Source organism: Thunnus maccoyii, chromosome 13, assembly GCF_910596095.1.
Source record: "Thunnus maccoyii chromosome 13, fThuMac1.1, whole genome shotgun sequence".
NCBI classification, from domain to species: domain Eukaryota; kingdom Metazoa; phylum Chordata; class Actinopteri; order Scombriformes; family Scombridae; genus Thunnus; species Thunnus maccoyii.
Genome location: NC_056545.1, coordinates 1,281,619 through 1,305,376, shown reverse-complemented (window position 1 = coordinate 1,305,376; position 23,758 = coordinate 1,281,619). Strand labels below are relative to the sequence as shown.

Below are 23,758 nucleotides of genomic sequence, written 5' to 3'. Positions count from 1 at the left end.
TATATTTTTTAATATTTGATATCCGAATGAATGGATACAGCGTTTGGGAGTCTCTGAGCAGCGCTGTACCGGTACGTGAGTCAACCTCCGTGTCGTTGCCTGGGAAACCACTGGTCACATGGCTCCGTTAAGGAATATGTTTGCATTGCGAGCAGGAACGAACAAGGGGAAGTGACAGTGGATGTGAGCGGAGGAAAAGGTTAGTAGTAAGTTGTCAGTCTGGCAGTAAATGTACAGACTACAGAGTGTCAGTTAATAAATGCTAAAAAGTCACGTCTGTTGTTTCCTCAAATGCTGGAAAAGTGAAGGAGGTTAGCTCCAAAGTTAGCAACACAAGACACAAAACAGAGAAATGTGTGGCTGCCGAGTTTACTCAACCCCCCCGACCAAGATCTTCTTATTAAAAACACGTCAGTGAGTCACAGCGCTGCACTGGGTCACATGATCCTTCATCTAAAGAGTTTGGTCACGTTAGTTTGTTTAGAAACGGCTCCAAAGACGAATAACAGTCAGTTTTAAGACAGATTGAAGAGTGTGTGTGTGTGTGTGTGTGTGTGTGTGTGTGTGTGTGTGTGTGTGTGTGTGTGTGTGTGTGTGTGTGTGTGTGTGTGCTCTCACCCCCTCTCTGGCCTGCAGCAGCTGCCTCTCTGCGCTCTGTTTCTTGATGTTGTAGTACTGGACTTCGATCTCGTGCGTCAGCTGCAGCCACGTCTGCAGAGCCTCCGGCGGAGCCCAGCGAGCCCGAGACTCCAGCTCCCTCTCCGCCTTCTTCAGCGCCATACGCACCTGCGACACACACACACATCATTCTTATGACAGTGTTGCCTTCCTTGATGTCGAGTTGCAACGATTCCACAAACAGCTTTTACTGCAGTAAAGTATGTGGGTACTACCTGGTCCAGCTCCTCCTCGGCGTATTTCTGCCGGCTCCTCTCGTTCTCGGTTCCCTCTCGGAGCTCGCGGAGCCGCTGAGCTTCCTGTTTGGCCGAGCTGATCTCGCTCCTCAGCTCTTCCTCCACCTTCACCTTCTCCACCTGAACGCAGCGCTGCTCCTCCTGAGCCTGCTGCAGCCTGACGGACACAAAGTGTTTATTCGTGTAATGTTATAAATTCCACTAAGTGTGTTTTTATTCAACTTGCACATAAAAAAAAACGCTAAAAAATTCAATAATGTTGCACTAAAGTGTCTCCTGCTGTCTGAGTTTAACAGCAGACTGAGTGAATTAACGATGACGTACATGAATCATGTGACTTAAACGTCACTGAAGAGCTGAAAACATCAGATCTGTGTGGAGCGATGATGAGGAGGAGACTGTAACCTTCCTCACATCAACACATGAAACTAACAGAAACGTCATATTTCCATCTCGACACTTGATCAGCTGTTTTACAGACGGATGTTTGTGTTTATGGCAGATTAACTGTTTTCACTGTTATTTGTTGTAAGAATTTCATTTAGTTGGAGTTGCTGTATGTTTAGTTTGTTGTCAGCAGGAGGCGCTGTGACTTAATCTGAAGGCGGGTGTGTGTGTGTGTGTGTGTAACGGAGCATGAAGGAATGTGTGTGTGTGAGAGAGAGAGAAAGTACTATTTTCAGAGAATGAGGGCGAACACACACACACACTGCAGTGTCAAGGGATTAAAGAGAGGAAATAGACTTGATGCTTCAATTGATCCCCGTGGATATGTAGTGTGTGTGTATGTGTGAGTGTAACAGTATATACGTGACCTGTCGTCAGTATATCACCACCTGTTTGAATCTAATTTACTGTCACTGTATCCAGTCCAGCTGCAGTACTCACAGTACTGCAGTTCCTACTGTAGTACAGCAGTATTATTAGTGTACATGAAGAAGATTAGTGCACACACACACCTCCTCATGTACACACCAACATACATAAACACATCACACATTCACAATCGGCCCAGGCTGTGTGTGTGTGTGTGTGTGCAGACTGAGCTGCTGGCCACTCTTTGACCATATAAGGAGTTTAGACAGAAAGCCTCAGCAGAGCCATCCACACACACACACACACACACACACACACACACACACACACACAGTAGATGAGCTATTTCCTGCTGGTGGCTGCAGAGTTTGAAGTTTAATCACATGTTATTGTACAGAATGATTCTGGTTTTAATCAGTTTCTGAGATCAGAACGTCTCACACTGAGGCCTGTGGTCACCTGTTATCACCTGTGGTCAGCTGTGGTCACCTGTTATCACCTGTGGTCAGCTGTGGTCACCTGTGGTCACCTGTGGTCAGCTATTGTCACCTGTGGTCACCTGTGGTCAGCTGTGGTCAGCTGTTATCACCTGTGGTCACCTATTATCACCTGTGGTCACCTATTATCACCTGTGGTCACCTGTTATCACCTGTGGTCAGCTGTGGTCACCTGTTATCACCTGTGGTCAGCTGTTATCACCTGTGGTCACCTGTGGTCAGCTGTTATCACCTGTGGTCACCTGTTATCACCTGTTGTCACCTGTGATCACCTGTTGTCACCTGTGGTCACCTGTGATCTGGATCCGCAGGTGACCACAGAAACAGACTAACAGTGTAAGGTGCTACTAGAAGCTGTTCTTAGAAACTCGCTGGAAAGCCAGTGAGCACTGACAGTAGTAGTACTAACAGTACCAATAGTAGTAGTACTAACAGCACTAATAGTGGTTGTGAACCTCCTCAGTAAACATGACGGGTGTTGGGTGTGTTGGGTGACTGATGGATCAGATTGTATCAGGTTCAGTCTGCTGCAGGTGTGATGGACTCACTTCTCCTGCAGGTCCAGCAGACTCTGCTCGGCTCTCTGCAGACCCTCCAGGTCCTTCACCAGCTTCCCCAGGTTGTCTCTGGACTTCCTGTTCTGGACGTAAGCGAACCAGCAGCCGCCCAACGCCATCAGGATGGACACGCCCAGAACCAGATCCTTCCACCACTTCTGTCGGCCTGATCACACACAGGGACACACTCTCTATATCAATATAAATACATACAAATATACAATTCATATGTAGATACATACATACTTTATCTGTTTATATATATATGTTAGGGATGTGCAGAGGGCCCAGTATTTGTATTTGTATCTGTATTTGTTGAGGCAGCAAAATTATTTATATTTGTATTTTAATTTGAATAAAAGTGGCTTAAAAATCCTGTTTTTGTTTTCATTACGCTTTGAATTTTAGGATATTAAAGTGTGAAAACAAGTGTTGATGAATAAACTAGCTTACGAAGTCGGTTCCCACACCAGGTCTCCCAACTCCAGTGTCCCAGATCATAGACGACTGCGCTAACTACTGAGCTAAAACTTTACTCATCGCTTCATCGCAGGCAGACCTCTAACTATTTATACACCCCCAACCCAGAGACAGCACCGCGTGCTGCCTGTTTTTAACAACCTAACTTTGTGGAAAGGAGAAGGGGAACAAAAGGTTATGGAGAGTCCCTTGAGGCCACTTTGTGTGTGTCACTAGTTCAGCTTTATCTCTGGGGAACACCCCCAACTCCGGGACTGATGTCCAAATAAGAGGATGTGACTCCCCTCGTTGAGACCTGCTGATAGACGTCACAGCGGAGCAGAGGAGACACACTGAGATAGCGATGTAACCGACCTGCTCGCTGGTATCTGACGGGGTTTTTTCCCTTTCTAGAAACAAATAATTTTAAAAATATTTGTAGGAAATAAATGTTTGTAAAAAAACCTCAATATTTGTGCTTTGCCAAATAACGTATTTGGATTCAGCACCACCCCTAACACACATATACACACACACACACACACACACTGTACATACATACATATACATGCATATGCACACACACATATACACACACACACACACACACACTGTACATACACGCATATGCACACACACATATACACACACACACACACACATACACTGTACATACATACATATATACACATACACACACACATATATATACACACACACACACTGTACACACACACATATATACATACATTACCAGTAAAGGTGTGGACACACTTTCATTCAAGGGAATGGGGGGGGTGTGTTTAAACTTTCGACTTCGACATACATACATGTGTACTTGTATGTGTGTGTGTGTGTGTGTGTGTATATACTTGGAAGATCAGTGGTTTGATCCCCGACTCCTCCAGTCTGCATGTCGAAGTCCTCCGCCAAGAAACTGAACCTCAAACTGACCTCAAAGGCTGCGCATGAGTGTGTGTGTGTGTGTGTGTGTGTGAGTGTGTGTGTGTGTACGAATGTGTGTGTGTGTGTGTGTGTGAATGTGTGTGTGTGTGTGTGAATGTGTGTGTGTGTGTGAGTGTGAATGTGTGTGTGTGTGTGTGTGTGTGTGTGTGAATGTGTGTGTGTGTGTGTGTGTGTGAATGTGTGTGTGAATGTGTATGTGTGTGTGTGTGTGTGTGAATGTGTGTGTGTGAATGTGTGTGTGAATGTGTGTGAATGTGTGTGAATGTGTGTGTGTGTGTGTGTGTGAGTGTGTGTGAATGTGTGCGTGAGTGTGAATGTGTGTGTGAGTGTGAATGTGTGTGTGTGAATGTGTGTATGAATGTGAATTTGTGTGTGTGAATGTGTGTGTGAATGTGAATGTGTGTGTGTGAATGTGTGTGTGAGTGTGAATTTGTGTGTGTGAATGTGTGTGTGAATGAGTGTGTGAATGTGAATGTGTGTGAGTGTGAATGTGTGTGTGTGTGAATGTGTGTGTGAGTGTGTGTGTGAATGTGTGTGTGTGAGTGTGAATGTGTGTATGAATGTGTGTGTGAGTGTGAATGTGTGTGTGAATGTGAATGTGTGTGTGTGAATGTGTGTGAGTGTGAATTTGTGTGTGTGAATGTGTATGTGTGTGTGTGAATGTGTGTGTGTATGTGTGTGTGAGTGTGAATGTGTGTGTATGTGTGTGTGAATGTGTGTGAATGTGTGTGTATGTGTGTGTGAATGTGTGTGTGTGTGTGTATGTGTGTGAATGTGTGTGTATGTGTGTGTGAATGTGTGTGTATGTGTGTGTGAATGTGTGTGTGTGTGTGTGTGTGAATGTGTGTGAATGTGTGTGAATGTGTGTGTGTGTGTGTGAATGTGTGTGAATGTGTGTGTATGTGTGTGTGAATGTGTGTGTATGTGTGTGAATGTGTGTGTGTGTGTGAATGTGTGTGTATGTGTGTGTGAATGTGTGTGTATGTGTGTGTGAATGTGTGTGTGTGTGTGTATGTGTGTGTGAATGTGTGTGAATGTGTGTGTATGTGTGTGTGAATGTGTGTGTGTGTGTGTGTGTGTGTGTGAATGTGTGTGAATGTGTGTGTATGTGTGTGTATGTGTGTGTGAATGTGTGTGTGTGAATGTGTGTGTATGTATGTGTGAATGTGTGTGTGTGTGTGTATGTGTGTGTGAATGTGTGTGTATGTGTGTGTGAATGTGTGTGAATGTGTGTGTATGTGTGTGTGAATGTGTGTGTATGTGTGTGTGAATGTGTGTGTGTGTGTGTGTGAATGTGTGTGAATGTGTGTGTATGTGTGTGTGAATGTGTGTGTGTGAATGTGTGTGTGTGTGTGTGAATGTGTGTGTGTGTGTATGTGTGTGAATGTGTGTGTATGTGTGTGTGAATGTGTGTGTATGTGTGTGTGAATGTGTGTGTATGTGTGTGTGAATGTGTGTGTGTGTGTGTATGTGTGTGTGAATGTGTGTGAATGTGTGTGTATGTGTGTGTGAATGTGTGTGTGTGTGTGTGTGTGAATGTGTGTGAATGTGTGTGTATGTGTGTGTGAATGTGTGTGTGTGAATGTGTGTGTATGTATGTGTGAATGTGTGTGTGTGAATGTGTGTGTATGTATGTGTGAATGTGTGTGTGTGAATGTGTGTGTATGTATGTGTGAATGTGTGTGTGTGTGTGTATGTGTGTGTGTGTGAATGTGTGTGAATGTGTGTGTATGTGTGTGTGAATGTGTGTGTATGTGTGTGTGAATGTGTGTGTGAATGTGTGTGAATGTGTGTGTATGTGTGTGTGAATGTGTGTGTATGTGTGTGTGAATGTGTGTGTGTCGGCATGTCGTGTGAAGCACTTTGAGACTAGAAAGACGTTATATAAATACAATCCATTAATCATTTACACACACACATCATATATCATACGTCACACACACACCTGGCGGCGGTCCAAACAGCACGGTGTCGAGGGCTTTGAGCTGCAGTTTCTGTGCGTGACTTCTGTCTAAAATCTTCAGCACCGTGAGCATCAGCGTGGTGTTCTTCACCGCCAGCCTGCCGGAGAGGAGACAGGTCAGCCGTGAGTTATGGAGAAACGTTTCAGACTGTAACCTCCACAGGAAGTGCAGGAAGAGAGAGAAGGATGGTCGCGCTGTTGAGACGTCTCCTGAAAAACCGGTGCGTTCAGGGACGCTCAGACATCTGAGATCTGCCAGAGCGAACCTGCAGGGAACTAAAGCTCAGGAGGAATCACATGCTAACAACACTGTCCAGCATGTTGCTTTGATTCAGAGATACAAGAAGATTTACTCAACATAAATCACTTATAACGAGCCTGTTTTCAGACAGTCTTTAATACTGAACACATTTAGGATTTTATTGTAGTAATTTGTACATTTGCATCACAATTTCCAAGGTGCCATCATCAAACGTCTTCTTTTATCTGACAAACAGACTAAAACTCCAAAAAGGATTAAATTTAGACTAATCAATGAAACGACTCATCGCTGCACCTCTGATCTGGAATAATGTTAATAAGTTATTTAATTAGTTCATAAATATGAAACTTTAGCGATTAAGAGCTTTAATGTGGTTTTAAAGGTTCATATTTTTTGTAGTTTTCTGTCATTTATATCCTGTTGTAATTAAACTAATTAAAAACAAACTCATCAGAAAAATGAAGTACCTGAAATAAACTACACTAACTAAATAAAAAACACCTTTCAGAAAGAATTACTTGACGTGTACTTTGATTTTTTTAGTTTGACGTCCCATCCGCTAACATGGAGGCGGCGGGACTTATGACCTATACCGCAGCAGCCAGCAGGGGGCGATCAGCTGTTATGTCGTCCATCTTTATACACAGTCAATGGTACGGATGGATTTGAAATCCTGCTACTATAGTTTGTTTACGTAGCTTCCTGAAAGCTGACCAATCAGAGCAGAGCGGGCTCATCAGGAGGCGGGGCCTTAAAGAGACAGGAAGCTAAAACGGCCTGTTTCAGACAGAGGCTGAACTGAGGGGCTGCATAAAGGACCAGTAGAAGATCAATAAGGAGTTTTTATTCCAGTAGAGCCCCAGAATATAAATATAGAGGCTGGAAATGTGCAGATTATGAGTCCTTTAAGGTTCAAGTTTAAGGTTGGTCATTTAGTCGTGTAGGGAGTGTATGAGGTCAGACTGTCCTCACAGGTTAGTATAACATACACAGGTGTGTGTGTGTGTGTGTGTGTGTGTGTGTTACCTGGGTAAAGATTTGCCGTCCAGCTGGTGTTTCCTGAAGGTTTCTGTGTACTGAGGAAGCTCCACACGCAGCAGCCAGTCCTCCACCTGCTGCTCCGTCCAGTTATACACTAAACACACACACACACACACACACACACACAGCATGTTTAATAAAGTGACTTCAGATTGTTTCATACATGTAAAAATAATCAAAATATAATAAATAAAAAGTGTCTGCGGGCTCCAGCAGCGAGCAGCAGGAAAAACTACAAACGGACGTTTAATAAAGTCGATCATATGTTTAATCTGTGTGTCAGTTATTGAATCTCATGCTCTCAGTCCTGGCAAACGTCTTCTTCATGTGTTTGTAATTTTGTGGTTGTTTACGTCATCACAGTGATGAATTGAGCTGGAAAATTAATCTGATCCCAAAATAGGATTTAATGTTTATACTCAACACACCATGATCCTCCATCACTGTCCCTCTTTCTTTCTTTCTTTCTCATCTTTCTCTCTATCTTCCTATTTTCATCTCACTTGTTCCTTTTTTTAAACTTTCTTTCTTCCTTCCTTCTTTCCGTCTTTCATCCTTCTGTCTTTTTTCTTTCTTCCTTTTCATTTAATCTCCAGATGCAGATAAATCCCAAACCTCTCAGAAATCCATCCTGAACCTTCAAGTTATTTCTAGACTGAAGTTTGGTTGATGTGAGGTCACGAGACCACGTTGTTTGTTTGTAAATAAATGCTGCATTAGTGTGTGTTTATGATGATGAGGCCCCAGATCTTCCTCTCTGTCAGATCTCCTTCCAGCAGCCGTTTACTGAAGAGCTGCTCTGTTTGTTTTTTGCTGCGGCCGGTTTTCCATCAACCTGCCTCGCTTCAGCTTCAGCTGCTGATCTTATAAACGTCTCTACAGACGTCTTCCCTCCCGTCGTTTCCCCGCTAACCTTCGGAGCTCTTCCAGGCGTTCCACATGTCCTCCACGCTGATGTGCAGGTCGGCTCGGTGGAAGCTGCTGTGTTTGGCTTTGGGGTCGTGATACTTCAGATCCTCTCTGAGGAACTGAGGAGGGAACGAGGGGTGAATGAAAAAGCGAGGAAATCGAAATATGAAATAAAAACAGTCAGAGAGGGTTAAACTGGTGTCACCTCGTCCGTCTCCGTCGTGTCCACCGTGCCGTCGGCGTCGTCGTCCATCAGTTTGTGGATGCTGCAGATCGCCTCGAAACTCAGCAGCGAGTTCTCATCCTGACAGAGCTGCTGGTCTATCGCACACAGATCTGCAAGACAGAACATCTATCACACACAGATCTACAAGACAGAACATCTACCACACACAGATCTACAAGACAGAACATCTATCACACACAGATCTACACCAAACATCTATCACACACAGATCTACACCAAACATCTATCACACACAGATCTACACCAAACATCTATCACACACAGATCTACACCAAACATCTATCACACACAGATCTACACCAAACATCTATCACACACAGATCTACACGACAGAACATCTATCACACACAGATCTACACGACAGAACATTAACATTACTGTGTTGTTTTATGCTAACGTTACTGTGTTGTTTTATATTATTGTTACTGTGTTGTTTTATGCTAACGTTACTGTGTTGTTTTATATTAATGTTACTGTGTTGTTTTATGCTAACGTTACTGTGTTGTTTTATATTATTGTTACTGTGTTGTTTTATGCTAACGTTACTGTGTTGTTTTATGCTAACGTTACTGTGTTGTTTTATGCTAACGTTACTGTGTTGTTTTATATTAATGTTACTGTGTTGTTTTATATTATTGTTACTATGTTGTTTTATGCTAACGTTACTGTGTTGTTTTATGCTAACGTTACTGTGTTGTTTTATATTAACGTTACTGTGTTGTTTTATATTATTGTTACTGTGTTGTTTTATATTAACGTTACTGTGTTGTTTTATGCTAACGTTACTGTGTTGTTTTATATTAACGTTACTGTGTTGTTTTATGCTAACGTTACTGTGTTGTTTTACGCTAACGTTACTTTTTTTAATGCTAATGTTATGTTTTTATTTTTTATGCTTATTTTTTTTATTTTTCATACTAACTTATCTTTAATGCTAATGTTACTTCTTAATGTTTCATCCTAATGTTACTTTTTTATATGTTATGATATCGTTACTTTTTATTTTCTATGCCGTTACTTTTGAACCTATTTAATGCTAACGTTGCTTCTTTACTTTTCATGTTAATGTTACTTCTTTATTTTTTTAATGCTTACATCATTTTATTTTCATGCTAACGTTACTTTACGTTTATGCTAACGTATTGTGTTGTGGGAGAACTGGAAACAGGAAGAGCGCCGGGCTTTGAAGCCAATTTGACATAGCGGCCGAAAGAGATGTCTGTAAATTAGCAGATACATTTTTTTGAGCATCACAACCCTCACGAAATGACTCGTCTCACTATCAGAATTTGATCCGTTCGGTCCAAAAGCGTAGAAGAGCTGCATGATTGAATTGTTTCATCCCCATTAAAGTTAGCCGGAGGGCTAAACTGGAAGAAGCCAGCTTGGCCGGTGAAAGGCACTAGTGCGCTTGCTCTATGGGTCGCACAGATGCGGATTCATGCACCACTGAGCAACTTTCATATGAATGACGCTGTATCCAGTTCTCTTTATACATCCATGGTTGTGGGGCTTCCGTGCTGCAGGTTAATGTTTGGGACTCGCAGTTCATTTCTCACTTCCTGCAGTGTAACTCTGTGTAGGCTGTGTTAGCGTTAGCACTGCTAGCTGCTGTTTCTCACTGGAATATGTGCCGTGTTAGCATGTTAGCTAGCCAGAGCTGACAGATGTCTATCAATGGTGGCTGTGTAATAAAAAAAGTTTTGGAAAGGCAAGAATGAGAGAGAGAACAACCTGGTTTTCTTTAGACAACAACGCTGAACCTGCTCAGGTGATCTTCTGTGTGTTTCAGCAGCAGGTAAAGACAAACTTCAACTCTGCTCTTTGAGCCAGAAACAGCAACAAGACGAGGAAACATCCTTCATGTCTAGCCGCCATCTTTGTTTGGGTCAAAGGACAGCAGAGTGTGTGAGGGCGGAAGAAAAATATTTTACTCATGAATGTAAAAGTCCTGAATTCATAATGTTACTTCAGTAGAAGTATTAAAGTAGTAGCAGCAAAATGAAAGTATTCAATGGGCCTTAGTGGTGTTATATTAACTGTATCTACAGTATCTTTGTGTTACTGTTGCCATAACAACCAGTAAAGCAGTAAAGATGAGTCCCTGTTAGCCTCAGTTAGCAGCTAACATCTGTCAAATCACTTATCTCCTGCTGCTGCTGCGGTCGTCATGACAACGGAGCAGATTTAAACCGATCAGAGTGAAGACGTTCATGCCTACATTTGGTCATTTCAGCCTCCAGAACCTCTCAGAGACTCCGCACGATCGCTCAGCTGTGAGAGAAAAGTGTGAGGAGGTTCGTCTGGTGTCTCAGTGGAGAATCTGACACAATCACTCTCGCACCAACAGATTCGCTCTGAAGTCTCAAGTTCGAGTGATTTAAGAGAATTTGTGGCATTCAGAGTCTCTAATTATCAGAGGATGAACAAAGTTGAAGAGTTCAGAGCTGTCGAACAAGTCATCAGAGGTAGAAGTAAAAGTACCAATAAAACAATATCAAATACTCCATTACAAGTAAAAGTCCTGCATGAAAAATCCTCCTACAGTAAAAGTACATAAGTATTATGAGCTTGATGTAGTTAAAGTATTGCAGTAAAAGTACATAAGTATTATGAGCTTGATGTAGTTAAAGTATTGCAGTAAAAGTACATAAGTATTATGAGCTTGATGTAGTTAAAGTATTGCAGTAAAAGTACATAAGTATTATGAGCTTGATGTAGTTAAAGTATTGCAGTAAAAGTACATAAGTATTATGAGCTTGATGTAGTTAAAGTATTGCAGTAAAAGTAGTGGTTTGGTCCCTCTGACTGATATATTATTATATATGACATCATTAGATTATTAATAGTGAAGCATCAGTGTTAGAGCAGCATGTTACTGTTGTAGCTGCTGGAGGTGGAGCTAGTTTACACTACTTTATATACAGTTAGCTAGTTTAGTCCAGTGGTTCCCAACCTAGGGGTCGGGCCCCTCCAAAGGGTCAGCAGATAAATCTGAGGGGTGGTGAGATGATTAATGGGAGAGGAAAGAAGAAAAAACAAAGTTCTGATACACAAATCTGTTTTCAGTTTTTGGACTTTTTCTCTAATCTTTGATTTTTGCTGAAATATTGGATCATTTGAACATTTATTGAAATGAAAGCATGTGAGAAGTTTAGAGGGAAAAATCACTATTTGGTGGAGCTGTTAACAACTCATAGACATGTGAAATGTGACCCCGACTACACACTGCTTTTTGTAAGACGTCAAAAGACAAAAAGGTTGGAAACCACTGGTTTCATCTTTAACAATGTGTTGTATTTTAAAAGCTTGTTATATTATCCATTGTGTCAAATCTTCATCTGAAAAGTAACTAAAGCTGTCAAATAAATGTAGTGGAGTAGAAAGTACAATATTTCCCTCTGAAATGTAGTTTAGTGGAAGTTTCTACTTTTCTGTAACACTTTGACACAAGTGTGAACTGAACACCGTCAGATGAACATGAAGCTGAAAGTTGCTTCAGGAAACTTAAACTAGTTGTGAAAAGGTGTCGTAGAAAAAGCCTTTCAGGTTTTAAACAGCCTGTAGAGTCATTAGATGTGTTAATGTGGTGATTTTGGGTTGTAAACAGCGTTAAGACTTTTTCTATAACTGTAAGTGGTGCAAACACTGAGAACTGGTCGTTCTGTCTATTAATAGATTAATATTTATATTATTCAGTTTCCCTTAAACTCCAAATCTGAAGCTGCAGTTAGTTCTTGACAGAAACGTGTTGCAGCTTCTTATTAAACCTTCGTTCATTGATTGTGATTTTTAGATTTGAAGTCCTGCTGAGCTCCAAAAAGCACTTTAGACCAACAAGATTTAATCTTACTGGAGTTTTGGGTTTGTTGTTCTTTCTAGAGCTGCAACAATTAGTCCATTAATCAAACTACAGAAAATTCAACAATTCTGATAATTGATTAATCAGAGTGAGTCATTTTTTAAAGACGTTCTCTGATTCCGGCGTCTTAATGTGAATATATTTTGCTTTATTTAGACTTCTATAATAGTAAACTGAATATCTTTGGCTTGTGGACTGTTCATCCAGACAAAAATAGATATTTGAGGACTCTGGGAAACAGTGATCAACATTTTTCTCATTTAATAGACCAAACGCTTTGACAGATTAATCAATAATGTAATTAATGGTTAGTTGCAGCTTTCGGTTTCCAAACAGCAGCAAAGATGATGGAGCTGTTTCACCTCACTGTGTTTCTAAAAGGGAGGGTTTTTATTGGTTCTTTCTCTAAAGTTAACACAGTATCTCTTTTACCTCTGGTGACCTTCGACCTCTGTTCTAGTACCTTTCAGCCCTGATGGAGCTGCAGCTGATCCAGATGTCAGATAATTGAGGCGGAGTGTAAACATCAGCTGTGAGTGTCTCTGAGTAAATATTAGGACAGATTACAGAACAGGTTTACAGTCTGACTCTCAGCTGCAGGAGTTCACATGTTTGTTTGGTTTCAAACACGACTCGGACCTTCGTTAGTTATTTAATCTTCACACAGTCACTGATGGTCTGTTACTGCTGAGCGAGGCTGAACTACCGACAAACAAAACAGGAACACAAAAAACCACTAATTCAGCTTGTAACACCGAGCAACAAGGATCCAACGATCTCTCTTCACATCACAAACTCTTTGCTGATATCCGGTTTCATCCTGATGAAGGTCACCTGTTCACGAGGAGCTGAACGTCTCTGAGATTTCATCATCAGCATCATCGATGCCCATAAAATGTCCCTATAAGGCGACTTCTTCTTCTTCCGCTCCGTTTGTGGGCGAGTTTCATTCACAAAAATGTTCCCCAGAGTGAAAATAAGAATTTGAGGTTGAAACAAACTTCCTTTCAGCGTTCATGTACAAACATGTGCTGCGTTGAGGATCCCCCCCCCCCCCCCCCCCCCCCCGACAGAACCTGAACCTGGATTTAGTTTCACCTCCTGAGCAGAGCTGAACTTTAAAAGGACGAGTTCACAGTTTATCAAGTGTGTCTTAAAACAACAGTCAGGAGCTCAAAAAAGAACATTAAACCTGTTTTTCTTGCAGCTCAACAGGGAAACACTGTCCGAGGAAACACAAAGAGGGAATTTGATGCTAAAAAGATTGTAAATGTGTCAGATATCCACTTGATATGACTAACTCAGACTGATGAAGCTGAATAGAAGCTTCACATCAACCTTTACTGGACACACTGTGGATTTTATCCTCCATCACTTCCACTGAAAGCACATTTGAAGGATCTTTTAATATCCAGTATGAACAGGCGGAATGATTATAGACACCTGACTGCTGGTTTAACACACTGGAAACGCTGGGAACACTGGGAACTGGTCCTTTCAGATCAAAACGCGGCGAACACAGTGGAAACAAAAGCAGAGGCAGATACATTGAAAACACCTTCAGTTACAGGTCTTCCTGTTCCTGCAGTGGAAAAGAGCCCTAAGGTTATTAACCCCTTGCATCAAGTCTAAATCCAGCTCAAGTTTCCCCTCGTCCACTGTGACGGCTACAACACCACAGAAGAAGATAGGTGAGGAGTGACAGGTGAGGCAGGATTAATATCAGCAGCTGAGAGGATAAAAATACTGAAACAGCAGGAAGGTCGAGTCAAAGTCACATCACTGTTCACTCCCGCCAGCAGAAAAACTCTCTTCCCATCATGCACTTTGTGTGTAGCCTCCTCTTTTGGAAATTTAAAATGTTTATAAACAATCAAGGATGCGCGGACCACCACACACCACCAGACAGACATCTGTTAGCTCTGGCTAGCTAACATGCTAACATGACACACATTCCAGTGAGAAACAGCAGCTAGCAGTGCTAACGCTAAATGAAATGAACTGAGTCCCAGACATCAACCTGCAGCACAGAAGCCCCACAACACAATAACGTTAGCATAAATATAAAGTAAACATAAAACAATTAAGAAGTACAGTAATGTTAGCATAAAAAGTAAAGAAGTAATGCTAGCATAAAACAGCACGTGATACAGGATTTAATCAGTATTACTGATCATCCACAGGATCATGGGAAAAAAGAGAAACATAACGACGTGGCGTTACATCACTCCACAGACAGTGGAAGTGTCGTTGAAGTCACATGCTTCATGTACGTCATCATTCATTCACTAAATTGGTTAACATTTATTTTTTATCCACGCAGCTACTTTTTCGGTGAGTTTCCACTCAGTTTTTTGATGTCCAAATTGAAAATGCAAATAAAAACAGGTGGATGGAAACACAAGAGGTTTTATTCCAGAGCATATTATACCAGAATCTGCTTCACCTGGTTTTATAATGCTAACATAAATGTTAGTTTGTCCAATGGCCTTTTTTGACTCATTTTTTATAAATGTCTGTATGTATGTCCTTCATGTATCTCTTGAACTGTTCATCCAATCGACAACACACTTGGCAGGTGTACTGCTGAGGACCCCAGAAGGTGCAGTGTCGAGTGTGAAGTTGTTTGGACACGTTTAATAAACTTTGAATAAACAAGTGAACAGTGAGCTGCTCAGCTCTGTGTCTGAGTGCAGCGGGGGCTGTTTGATATAAACACTGTCACATCAAAGCAGGGTGGGGCTTCTGGACTCTGACGTGCTGAGCGGAACAAAGGCACGCGCCCCGCTCAGTTAAACTGCCCGAGAGAGAAGAACGAGTACACGCAGGAGAAAAAAAAACAGGCGGTGGTAGTAAAACTAGCCAATAGGAAGGCAGACACGTTTGATTGACAGCAGAGTTAACCAATGGAAGGCTGTAAACTGCTTCTACGGTTCAACCTCAGTTTAGTCTCACTGGTGATGTTTCTGTCTTGATTAAAACCATTGAATTTATTGAATCCTTATCATTTTAACTGATACGTTCGTTAATTGATACATATATGTGGTTCTCGAGAAATAATAAACAATCTGCACTAGTGCATTTAAAGACTCATCAGAAGCCAAAACACTACACAGCGATTTATGATACTGACAGACAGGATTTTACAACTCTGGAAAGTTTTCACTGCAGCAAATGTTTTATTTTTCGTCGCGACAGTTGCAAGGTAAACAGTCGAATACGGCGTTCATGTTATAAAGTAGTCCACCAGGAACGTGTGTCTCCGTGTATGCAATTGGCCACCGCAGCGTGATGTTAGGAGGCTAAAAGTTGATTCTGGTTCAACTTTTAGCTGAATGGCTGCTGTGGTTAATTGTTGAACCCTATGCGGTCCCAACTCCCGCAGCGTAAACACACAGCTCCCATTCAAATGAATGGGAGGGCTGCTGTTTTCACACATTGCCAGATTTGGTCTGAAAGCAGCCTAATCCATCCCAAACATTAGTTTTATTGTGTCACACTATACCAGCTCTTTAAAAAAGCCCGCCAACGAGGACTCTGCTTTCCTCCTATTGGCTCACAGGCCTGGGGTCCCTCTACCTTTGTCTCCCCCGCAAACAAAGTGGAGACGAGTCTATTTCTGTCAGCAAACTTCCTGTGACATCACTGCCATGTCAGCTCCAGGAAGCTGTGGTTAGCTGCTAACGGCTAGCTCCCACGCTATCTCTGCTGCACACACTTTCACACACACACACACACTCACACACACACTCACTCACACTCACACACACTCACACACACACACACAAACACACACATACACACACAAACACACCGCAGATATACAAGTTTTCATTTAACACTGAAAGTGTGTTTTCGGTTGACAGGAGGCTTCAGTAATGAGGACGGGAGATATTTTCTCAGCTCTCTCTCTCTCTGTCTGTCATGGGCTGATTCATTTTTTCTGTAATGACCACAAACAGGAAAAACTGCCTTCTTCCTGCTTTTATCAAACTGATCAGTTAAAGATCCTCCTGACATGTTTGAAGACACAAAAAAAGTTCAATGACCTCGTTAAAAATCCTTAAAACAACAGCTCCTCTTTTCAGCTTCCAGTTTCCACATCACACTCGTATAAGCTGCATATTGGACCACGATTGGCTCCAAACTAGTTGTGATGTCATAAATCCTGCAGGTACGTCCAGGTGTTAAAGTCAAATTTAAGGTGAGCGCAGAGAAACTTTAAAAACAAACTGCACAGAAGAAGAAACATGTTTCTGAGCAGAGGAGGACTTTACATTTTGGATTTAAGTGAAAGAGAAAAGTTAAAATCCTTCACTTTAAGTCCTGCAAACACTTTATATCAAAAAGCTGATTTAATCAACAATGACTTAGCTGTTTATTGTATAACAGTTGTTTATAGTTGTTTCTGATATGTCCATATATGTACATGTAGACAGTACTGTGCAAATGTTTTACGCACTGCAGATGTTTAGATGGTGCCGTTTTGAAGATAAAGCTGCTCACACCAAATATTGATTTCATCTACATTTCCTCTGTTTACTCAACTTGGTATCAAGTTCATTGATGAATAAAAACTATTCATGGAAGCATCTTCACTTTACTTTTAGTGATTTTCAAGTAGTAAAGAGGCGTGAGATCATTTCAGTGAACACGTGTCTCAGTGATGCCAGCAGGGAAAATGCATTTGTCCCTTTTACTTCTTTTTTGCTTCTTTCCATTTGTTTTGTTTTGCCTTTGTTGTTGAGATATTTGGATTTTCCTCCATGAACATCTGTTGTAATTAACTCTAATAGCAACATCTGTCTGTTGGACCTCCTGTTCAGACTGAAATATCTTGACAACTATTAGATGGATTGCTGTGAAATCATGTTCACACATTCATGTTACCCAGTCTCTGGTTGTTCAGTCCGCATCAGAGTTTAACCCCTTCTCAACCAAAAGTTCCTGGAACTATGAAACCAGAGGAGCTAAACTAGGAGCTCATCTGAGGAAGCAGGTAGATTATGCAAATTAAACTTATGACAAATTAAAAGAAATGCAGTTTTCACAGATGAGGAAACAACAACAGAGTACAGAGAGAGTTTCAGCAGCATTGTACTAACTGTCTTGCTGCTGTGTGATTGGTCATTCTTCTTTGAAAGCTCTATGTAATTTGGTTGTATACAGGAAACGTGTCGTTGAACACAAAACTACACACTGAAAACCGAGTAGGACACATATTCTGCACATTTCCAGCTCTATATTTATATTCTGGGGCTCTACTGGAATAAAAACTCCTTATTTATCTTCTACTGGTCCTTTATGCAGCCCCTCAGTTCAGCTTCTGTCTGAAACAGGCCGTTTTAGCTCCTGTCTCTTTAAGGCCCGCCTCCCGATGAGCCCACTCTGTTCTGATTGGTCGGCTTCAGGAAGCTTCCTCCGGCTCCCGAGGCTACGTAAACAAACTATAGTAGCAGGATTTCACTTCTTTTTCTCCTTCTTTACTCCAAATGTCAACTTCTCAAATCCATCCGTACATGTTGGAGCTGATGATGTCGATCACTGTTTCCCTCCCAAAGTGACTCATACAGTTTGTTTTGGCCTGACCAACAGTTTACCACCCACATAAATTCAGTTTACTATCATAGTGTTAGGTGGTATTCTTCAGTACTAAAGAAACCAGAAAATATCGGAAGAAGTACTCAGATCCTTTACTTGCCTTCAACACCATCGATCAGACTGTCATCTTAAACCATCTGGTGACCACGTAGGCATCTCCAGTGTTCCCCTTAAATGGTTCACCTCATATTCAACTAGCAGACACTTCTGTTAGTATAGCTGATTCTGTGTCATCCCCGGCTCCTACCCACTATGGCATCCCCCAGGGCTCAATTTTAAGTCCCATCCTTCTCTCCCTTTACATGCTCCCTCTAGGTGACATCATACACAACCAGAACATTCAGTTCCATTTCTACACCGACGATACGCGACTTTACCTGCCGATCAGACCTAATGACAAAACCAGCCTGCAAACCCTTCGAAACTGCTTAAAAGTTGAATGTCTGACGACTTTCTCCAGCTCAATGACACCAAATCTGAGGTCATCCGCTGAGTCACATCCGATTGGATGTGCCAGACTTTTCTTCAATTAAACAAAGACAAAACTGAAGTAATTATTTTTGGAGCCAAAGAAGAAAGATTAAAAGTCAGGCTCAGCTCCATCAATAATGTTAAAAACCACAAATCAAGCCAGAACCCTTGGTGTAGTCATGGTTGTATTCATAGGGCTTCCTAGTACAAAGAGTTGCTCCTAGTGACAAAGTATTCTCCAAACACTGAATGACAGTAAGTTAATGAAACACTACAGATTAGATCATGCAGGGATGTTTGTGGTCGATCTCATTAGAGATGCGCTCACATCTCCCATCCAACACAATAACACTATAACACCAGAAATCAAAGCGATCACAACATTGAAATATTTGTCAACCGGAAAAATTTGGAATTTGCTGGGAGCTGGAAAAAAAAGTCATACATGCTAACCAACACTTGGCTAGAAATGGATGAAAGCTGAGCCATTTTTCCCTTGTTGATATCAAATAGATTAAGTACAAAATTTACCAGGATGTAAACAAAGATAAGAAAATAAATATAACAACTATCAGCGTGTGAGCAGGCTGCTGCACAAGTAGGTCTTGTGCTTATTCAACAGAGCTGTTCATTATATAAAACAGTATTTATAATTACATTATGTCTTAATAGAGACTAAATTCTATGATTAGGCCTCGATTTCACTATCAGTTCTATATCCATCATCACTAATGGTGCATTTTTCTTTCTTTTTTTTGGATCAACCAATCACACATTAAAAAAAAAAGTCATACCTATATCGGGGTCAACCACTCCTCCTCACAAAGGTAAAAGTTCCTTCTTTGCTCAGAGAATTTTTCTAAATCACACCTAAACTACGACTCCTTGCTAGAAATTTTCATGTTTAGTCAGGAGCTCTGAGAGTTTTCTCATAATGTTTGTGAATGTGACCTCTGAATTAAAAACAGCCACATTAAGATCATTACAAAGTCAGCCTACTATCACCTGCATAATATATGAAGGATTAAAGGACTTTGTATACAAAAGTTTGGCCACCTCTTGACAAATAACAAGTTTTGGTGATTTTTTTTTAATTGAAAAGATTAAAACAGCCTCTCAGGAAAACAGGAAAAAAACACAATATTTTCTGCAAACATTAATGCATAGTTACTTTTTATGACCAATTGAAAAAAAATAAATACATCATTGTGGCAGGTGCAGAAGTTTGGGCACCGTCAGAGTCCTGAAGTCTCTTTTTACAAGGTCTCGGACCTTAATCAGCTTGTTAGATCTGAGGTATGTCAACAGTTGTCATTAGGAAATGTGAGCTCGTGTCAGTTTCAAAACTTTACAAATACTCTGACTGTTCAAACCTTGAGCAAACATTCAGCAACCATGAGTTCCTCTAAGCATTTGTGTAAGACTCTGAAAATTAAAGTTATTGATGCCCACACTGCAGGGGAAGGCTGCAAGAAGATAGCAAAGCCTTGTCAGCTTGCGGTTTCCACAGTGTGAAATGTAATTAAGAGACAGCAGTTTAGGGCAACTGTGGAGGTCAAGATGAGATCTGGAAGATCAAGAAAACTCTCAGACAGAACTGCTGGTGTGCTGGTCAGAAAGGCAAATCAAAACCCACATCTGACTGCAAATAACCCGCAGGACTCAGGAGTGGTGGTGCTGCGACGCACTAACAAGACTGTCATGGAAGAGTCAGTAGAAGAAAACCTTACATGTGTCCTCATCATAAGTGAAACAGAACATCTACAGAAGCCTGAAGCATTTTGGAAACAAGTGCTGTAGACTGATGAAGTTAAAATAGAACTCAATTAGTATGTTTGGAGAAAAAACGGAGCGGCATTTCATGAAAAGAACAGCTCGCCAGCTGTTAAGCATGGAGGTGGATCTATCATGCTATCATGCACAGGAAACATTGCACTGGTGGAGGGAAGAATGGATTCCACTAAATACCAGCAAATTCTGGAAGCAAACATCACACTGTCTGTAAATAAAGCTGAAGCTGAAAAGAGGATGACTTCTACAACAGGATAATGATCCTAAACATACCTCAAAATCCACCATGGACTACCTCAATGACTCACCTTACCTCAAAATCTGTGGTAGATCTTTAAAGGGCTGTGCATGCAAGACTGCCCAAGAATATTGCAGAAATAGAAGCCTTTTATAAAGAAGAATGGGAGGAAATCCCAAATACAAGAATTGAAAGACGTTTAGCTACAAAAAGCGTTTGCCAGCTGTGATATCTGCTACTAACTACTGACTATGTAGGCGCCCAAACGTTTGCAAATGCCACAATGTTTTAATTTTTTTCTATTTTATGTCGTGAAAGGTAATTATGCGTTATTGTTTGCTGAAAATGTGTTTTTTCCAAATCCTAGAGAGACTGTTTACATGTTTTCAATTTAAAAAAAATCACCAAAATATGTTATTTGTCAAGGGATGACCAAACTTTTGCATAAAACTGTAAGTCTCAGCAGGATTTAGGAAGAAACTTGTCCTGCATTTATTTTCAGTAGACTTGACTACTGTAAGAGTATCTTCACAGGTCTCTATAAAAAATGGATCAGACAGCTGCAGCTGATTCAGAGTCCTCACTAAGACCAAGAAAGTGGATCATATAACTCCAGTTCTCAGATCTCTACACTGGCTTCCTGTCTGTCAGAGAACTGAATGGTTTCTGATCTGCTGCCACATTATGAAGCATCCAGACCTCTCAGGTGGTCTGGATCAGGTCTGGATCAGGTCTGGATCAGGTCTGCTTTCTGTCCTCAGATTCAAAACTAAACCTGGAGAAGCAGCGTTCAGTTTTTGTTCTCCACATATCTGGACAAACTGCCAGTTCTTTAAATCACAGCTGAAGAATTTTCTGTTTGTCTTTTATTAAATCAAATAATTATTCATGTCTTACACTGAACTGTAACTTTTATTCTCCTGTTTTATGTCTTGTTCTATTTTAGCTTCTTTTTATTTCCAAGTTTAGTCTTTTTAATGGTATTTAAATGTATTTTTATATTGCCTTGTGTTGCTTTTATATTCTGTCTTGATGCCTTTTATGTTTTTATGTAAAACACTTTGAACTACTTTGTTGTTGAAATGCTAGAAGGCTGCTTTTAATTCTTGATTCTGATGCTTTTATTCTTGTTTTATTTTGGTTTTACTTCTTTATTTTCTTTGTGTTTGTTTGTTTTATTCATTTTTACTATTTTTACATTCATATTTGTAATTGCCCCTGTAATACTTTAATTAAAGTCGTGGGGGGAAAAATACAAAGTGTCAGTTAATCTATTTTATGTATGTTCAGCACTTTGCAACTCTGTTTTTGAAAAGTGCTATAAAAATAGCGTTATTATTATTAGTAGTAGTATTACTTCAGTAAAAGCACCAATACAGCAAAGTAAAAATACTCCATTACAAGTAAAAGTCCTGCATGAAAAATCCTCCTACAGTAAAAGTACATAAGTATTATGAGCTTGATGTAGTTAAAGTATTGCAGTAAAAGTACATAAGTATTATGAGCTTGATGTAGTTAAAGTATTGCAGTAAAAGTACATAAGTATTATGAGCTTGATGTAGTTAAAGTATTGCAGTAAAAGTAGTGGTTTGGTCCCTCTGACTGATATATTATTATATATGACATCATTAGATTATTAATAGTGAAGCATCAGTGTTAGAGCAGCATGTTACTGTTGTAGCTGCTGGAGGTGGAGCTAGTTTACACTACTTTATATACAGTTAGCTAGTTTAGTCCAGTGGTTCCCAACCTAGGGGTCGGGCCCCTCCAAAGGGTCAGCAGATAAATCTGAGGGGTGGTGAGATGATTAATGGGAGAGGAAAGAAGAAAAAACAAAGTTCTGATACACAAATCTGTTTTCAGTTTTTGGACTTTTTCTCTAATCTTTGATTTTTGCTGAAATATTGGATCATTTGAACATTTATTGAAATGAAAGCATGTGAGAAGTTTAGAGGGAAAAATCACTATTTGGTGGAGCTGTTAACAACTCATAGACATGTGAAATGTGACCCCGACTACACACTGCTTTTTGTAAGACGTCAAAAGCCAAAAAGGTTGGAAACCACTGGTTTCATCTTTAACAATGTGTTGTATTTTAAAAGCTTGTTATATTATCCATTGTGTCAAATCTTCATCTGAAAAGTAACTAAAGCTGTCAAATAAATGTAGTGGAGTAGAAAGTACAATATTTCCCTCTGAAATGTAGAAAGTAGCATCACATGGAAATACTCAAGTAAAGTACAAGTACCTCAAACTGTACTACAGTACAGAACCAGTTCACGGTTTTTGTCCTAATTAACTGGTCTTAAGTCTGAAATTTGTCCCTGAAAGACACACAAACATACACACACAGAGGGGAGGTGCGTCTCCTACCTGAGGCTGTGTTGCCGTTGGAAACCGAATGATGATGCTGGTGGTCCGGGTGGGTGTGGTCACTCCTGTCCAATCCACTGTGAGCCCCGACAGACACACTGAGCGCGCACACACACACCAGCCACACACACACACACTCCATGTCTGGGGAGAGACAGGAAGACGATTGTTCTCACATCACGTCTTTAAACATTTAAAAATAGAAGCAGTTGAATCACAAAGCATCGTATCAGCATCACGTCACGTTTCTTCCTCATTCTGAAGAATTCTGATGCGTTTTTAATCAGCTAATTGATTAATTGACTTATTGTTTCGGGAAATAACACTGCTGTAATTTAAACATCTTAGCAAAGTAGTTTAGTCAGTAAACTTTGGTGAAACATCTTCAGTCTCGTCTTCACCTGCGAACAGGAAACAGTCGACAAACACGAGATTATTTGGACTGAAGACCTCGACATTGATACACATCGACGTACCGTAGGGAGGTTTTAATGATTATCGGTACTTTCAGATCATATTTACACACAAGAGAATTAAGTAACGCTTTATTTTACAGCTCCTTTAATTTTATACTAATTTCCTGTTAATCTTTGATGTAATTTGCAGGAATTTAACCGTTAACTTTTAGGAGATTTTATAAAGAGGACAGTGCAATGTGGTACAAATGAGAAGAAAAACATTTTAAAAAGTGGTTTAGTTGTTCTTTATATTTGGGTTCATAGTTGTGGAAGGAGACATATTCAGTTTTCTGTTATTTAGGCTATTTCCTGTTCTGATGTCGGATGTTAAAC

At 40.6% G+C, this 23,758-nt stretch overlaps 1 protein-coding gene across 4 annotated transcripts in view; it reads right to left on the bottom strand.

Annotated features, from left to right (window-relative positions):
- The window catches only part of LOC121909672 (stromal interaction molecule 1-like), a 40,351-nt gene that overhangs the window by 15,070 nt on the left and 1,523 nt on the right, over positions 1–23,758 (bottom strand). For 2 of the 4 annotated variants that reach the window (XM_042430229.1, XM_042430230.1), the window contains exons 2-9: positions 22,968–23,111; positions 8,590–8,720; positions 8,389–8,503; positions 7,461–7,569; positions 6,155–6,270; positions 2,776–2,950; positions 894–1,071; positions 619–786 (exon numbers count right to left, since the gene is read on the bottom strand). In XM_042430229.1, the coding sequence (XP_042286163.1) occupies positions 619–786; positions 894–1,071; positions 2,776–2,950; positions 6,155–6,270; positions 7,461–7,569; positions 8,389–8,503; positions 8,590–8,720; positions 22,968–23,109 (1,134 nt within the window). In that variant the 5' untranslated portion in view covers positions 23,110–23,111. Of the gene's footprint in view, positions 1–618; positions 787–893; positions 1,072–2,775; positions 2,951–6,154; positions 6,271–7,460; positions 7,570–7,903; positions 7,976–8,388; positions 8,504–8,589; positions 8,721–10,365; positions 10,891–22,967; positions 23,112–23,758 lie in introns of those variants that run through there. The other 2 variants (XM_042430231.1, XM_042430232.1) reach the window with 2 other exon arrangements.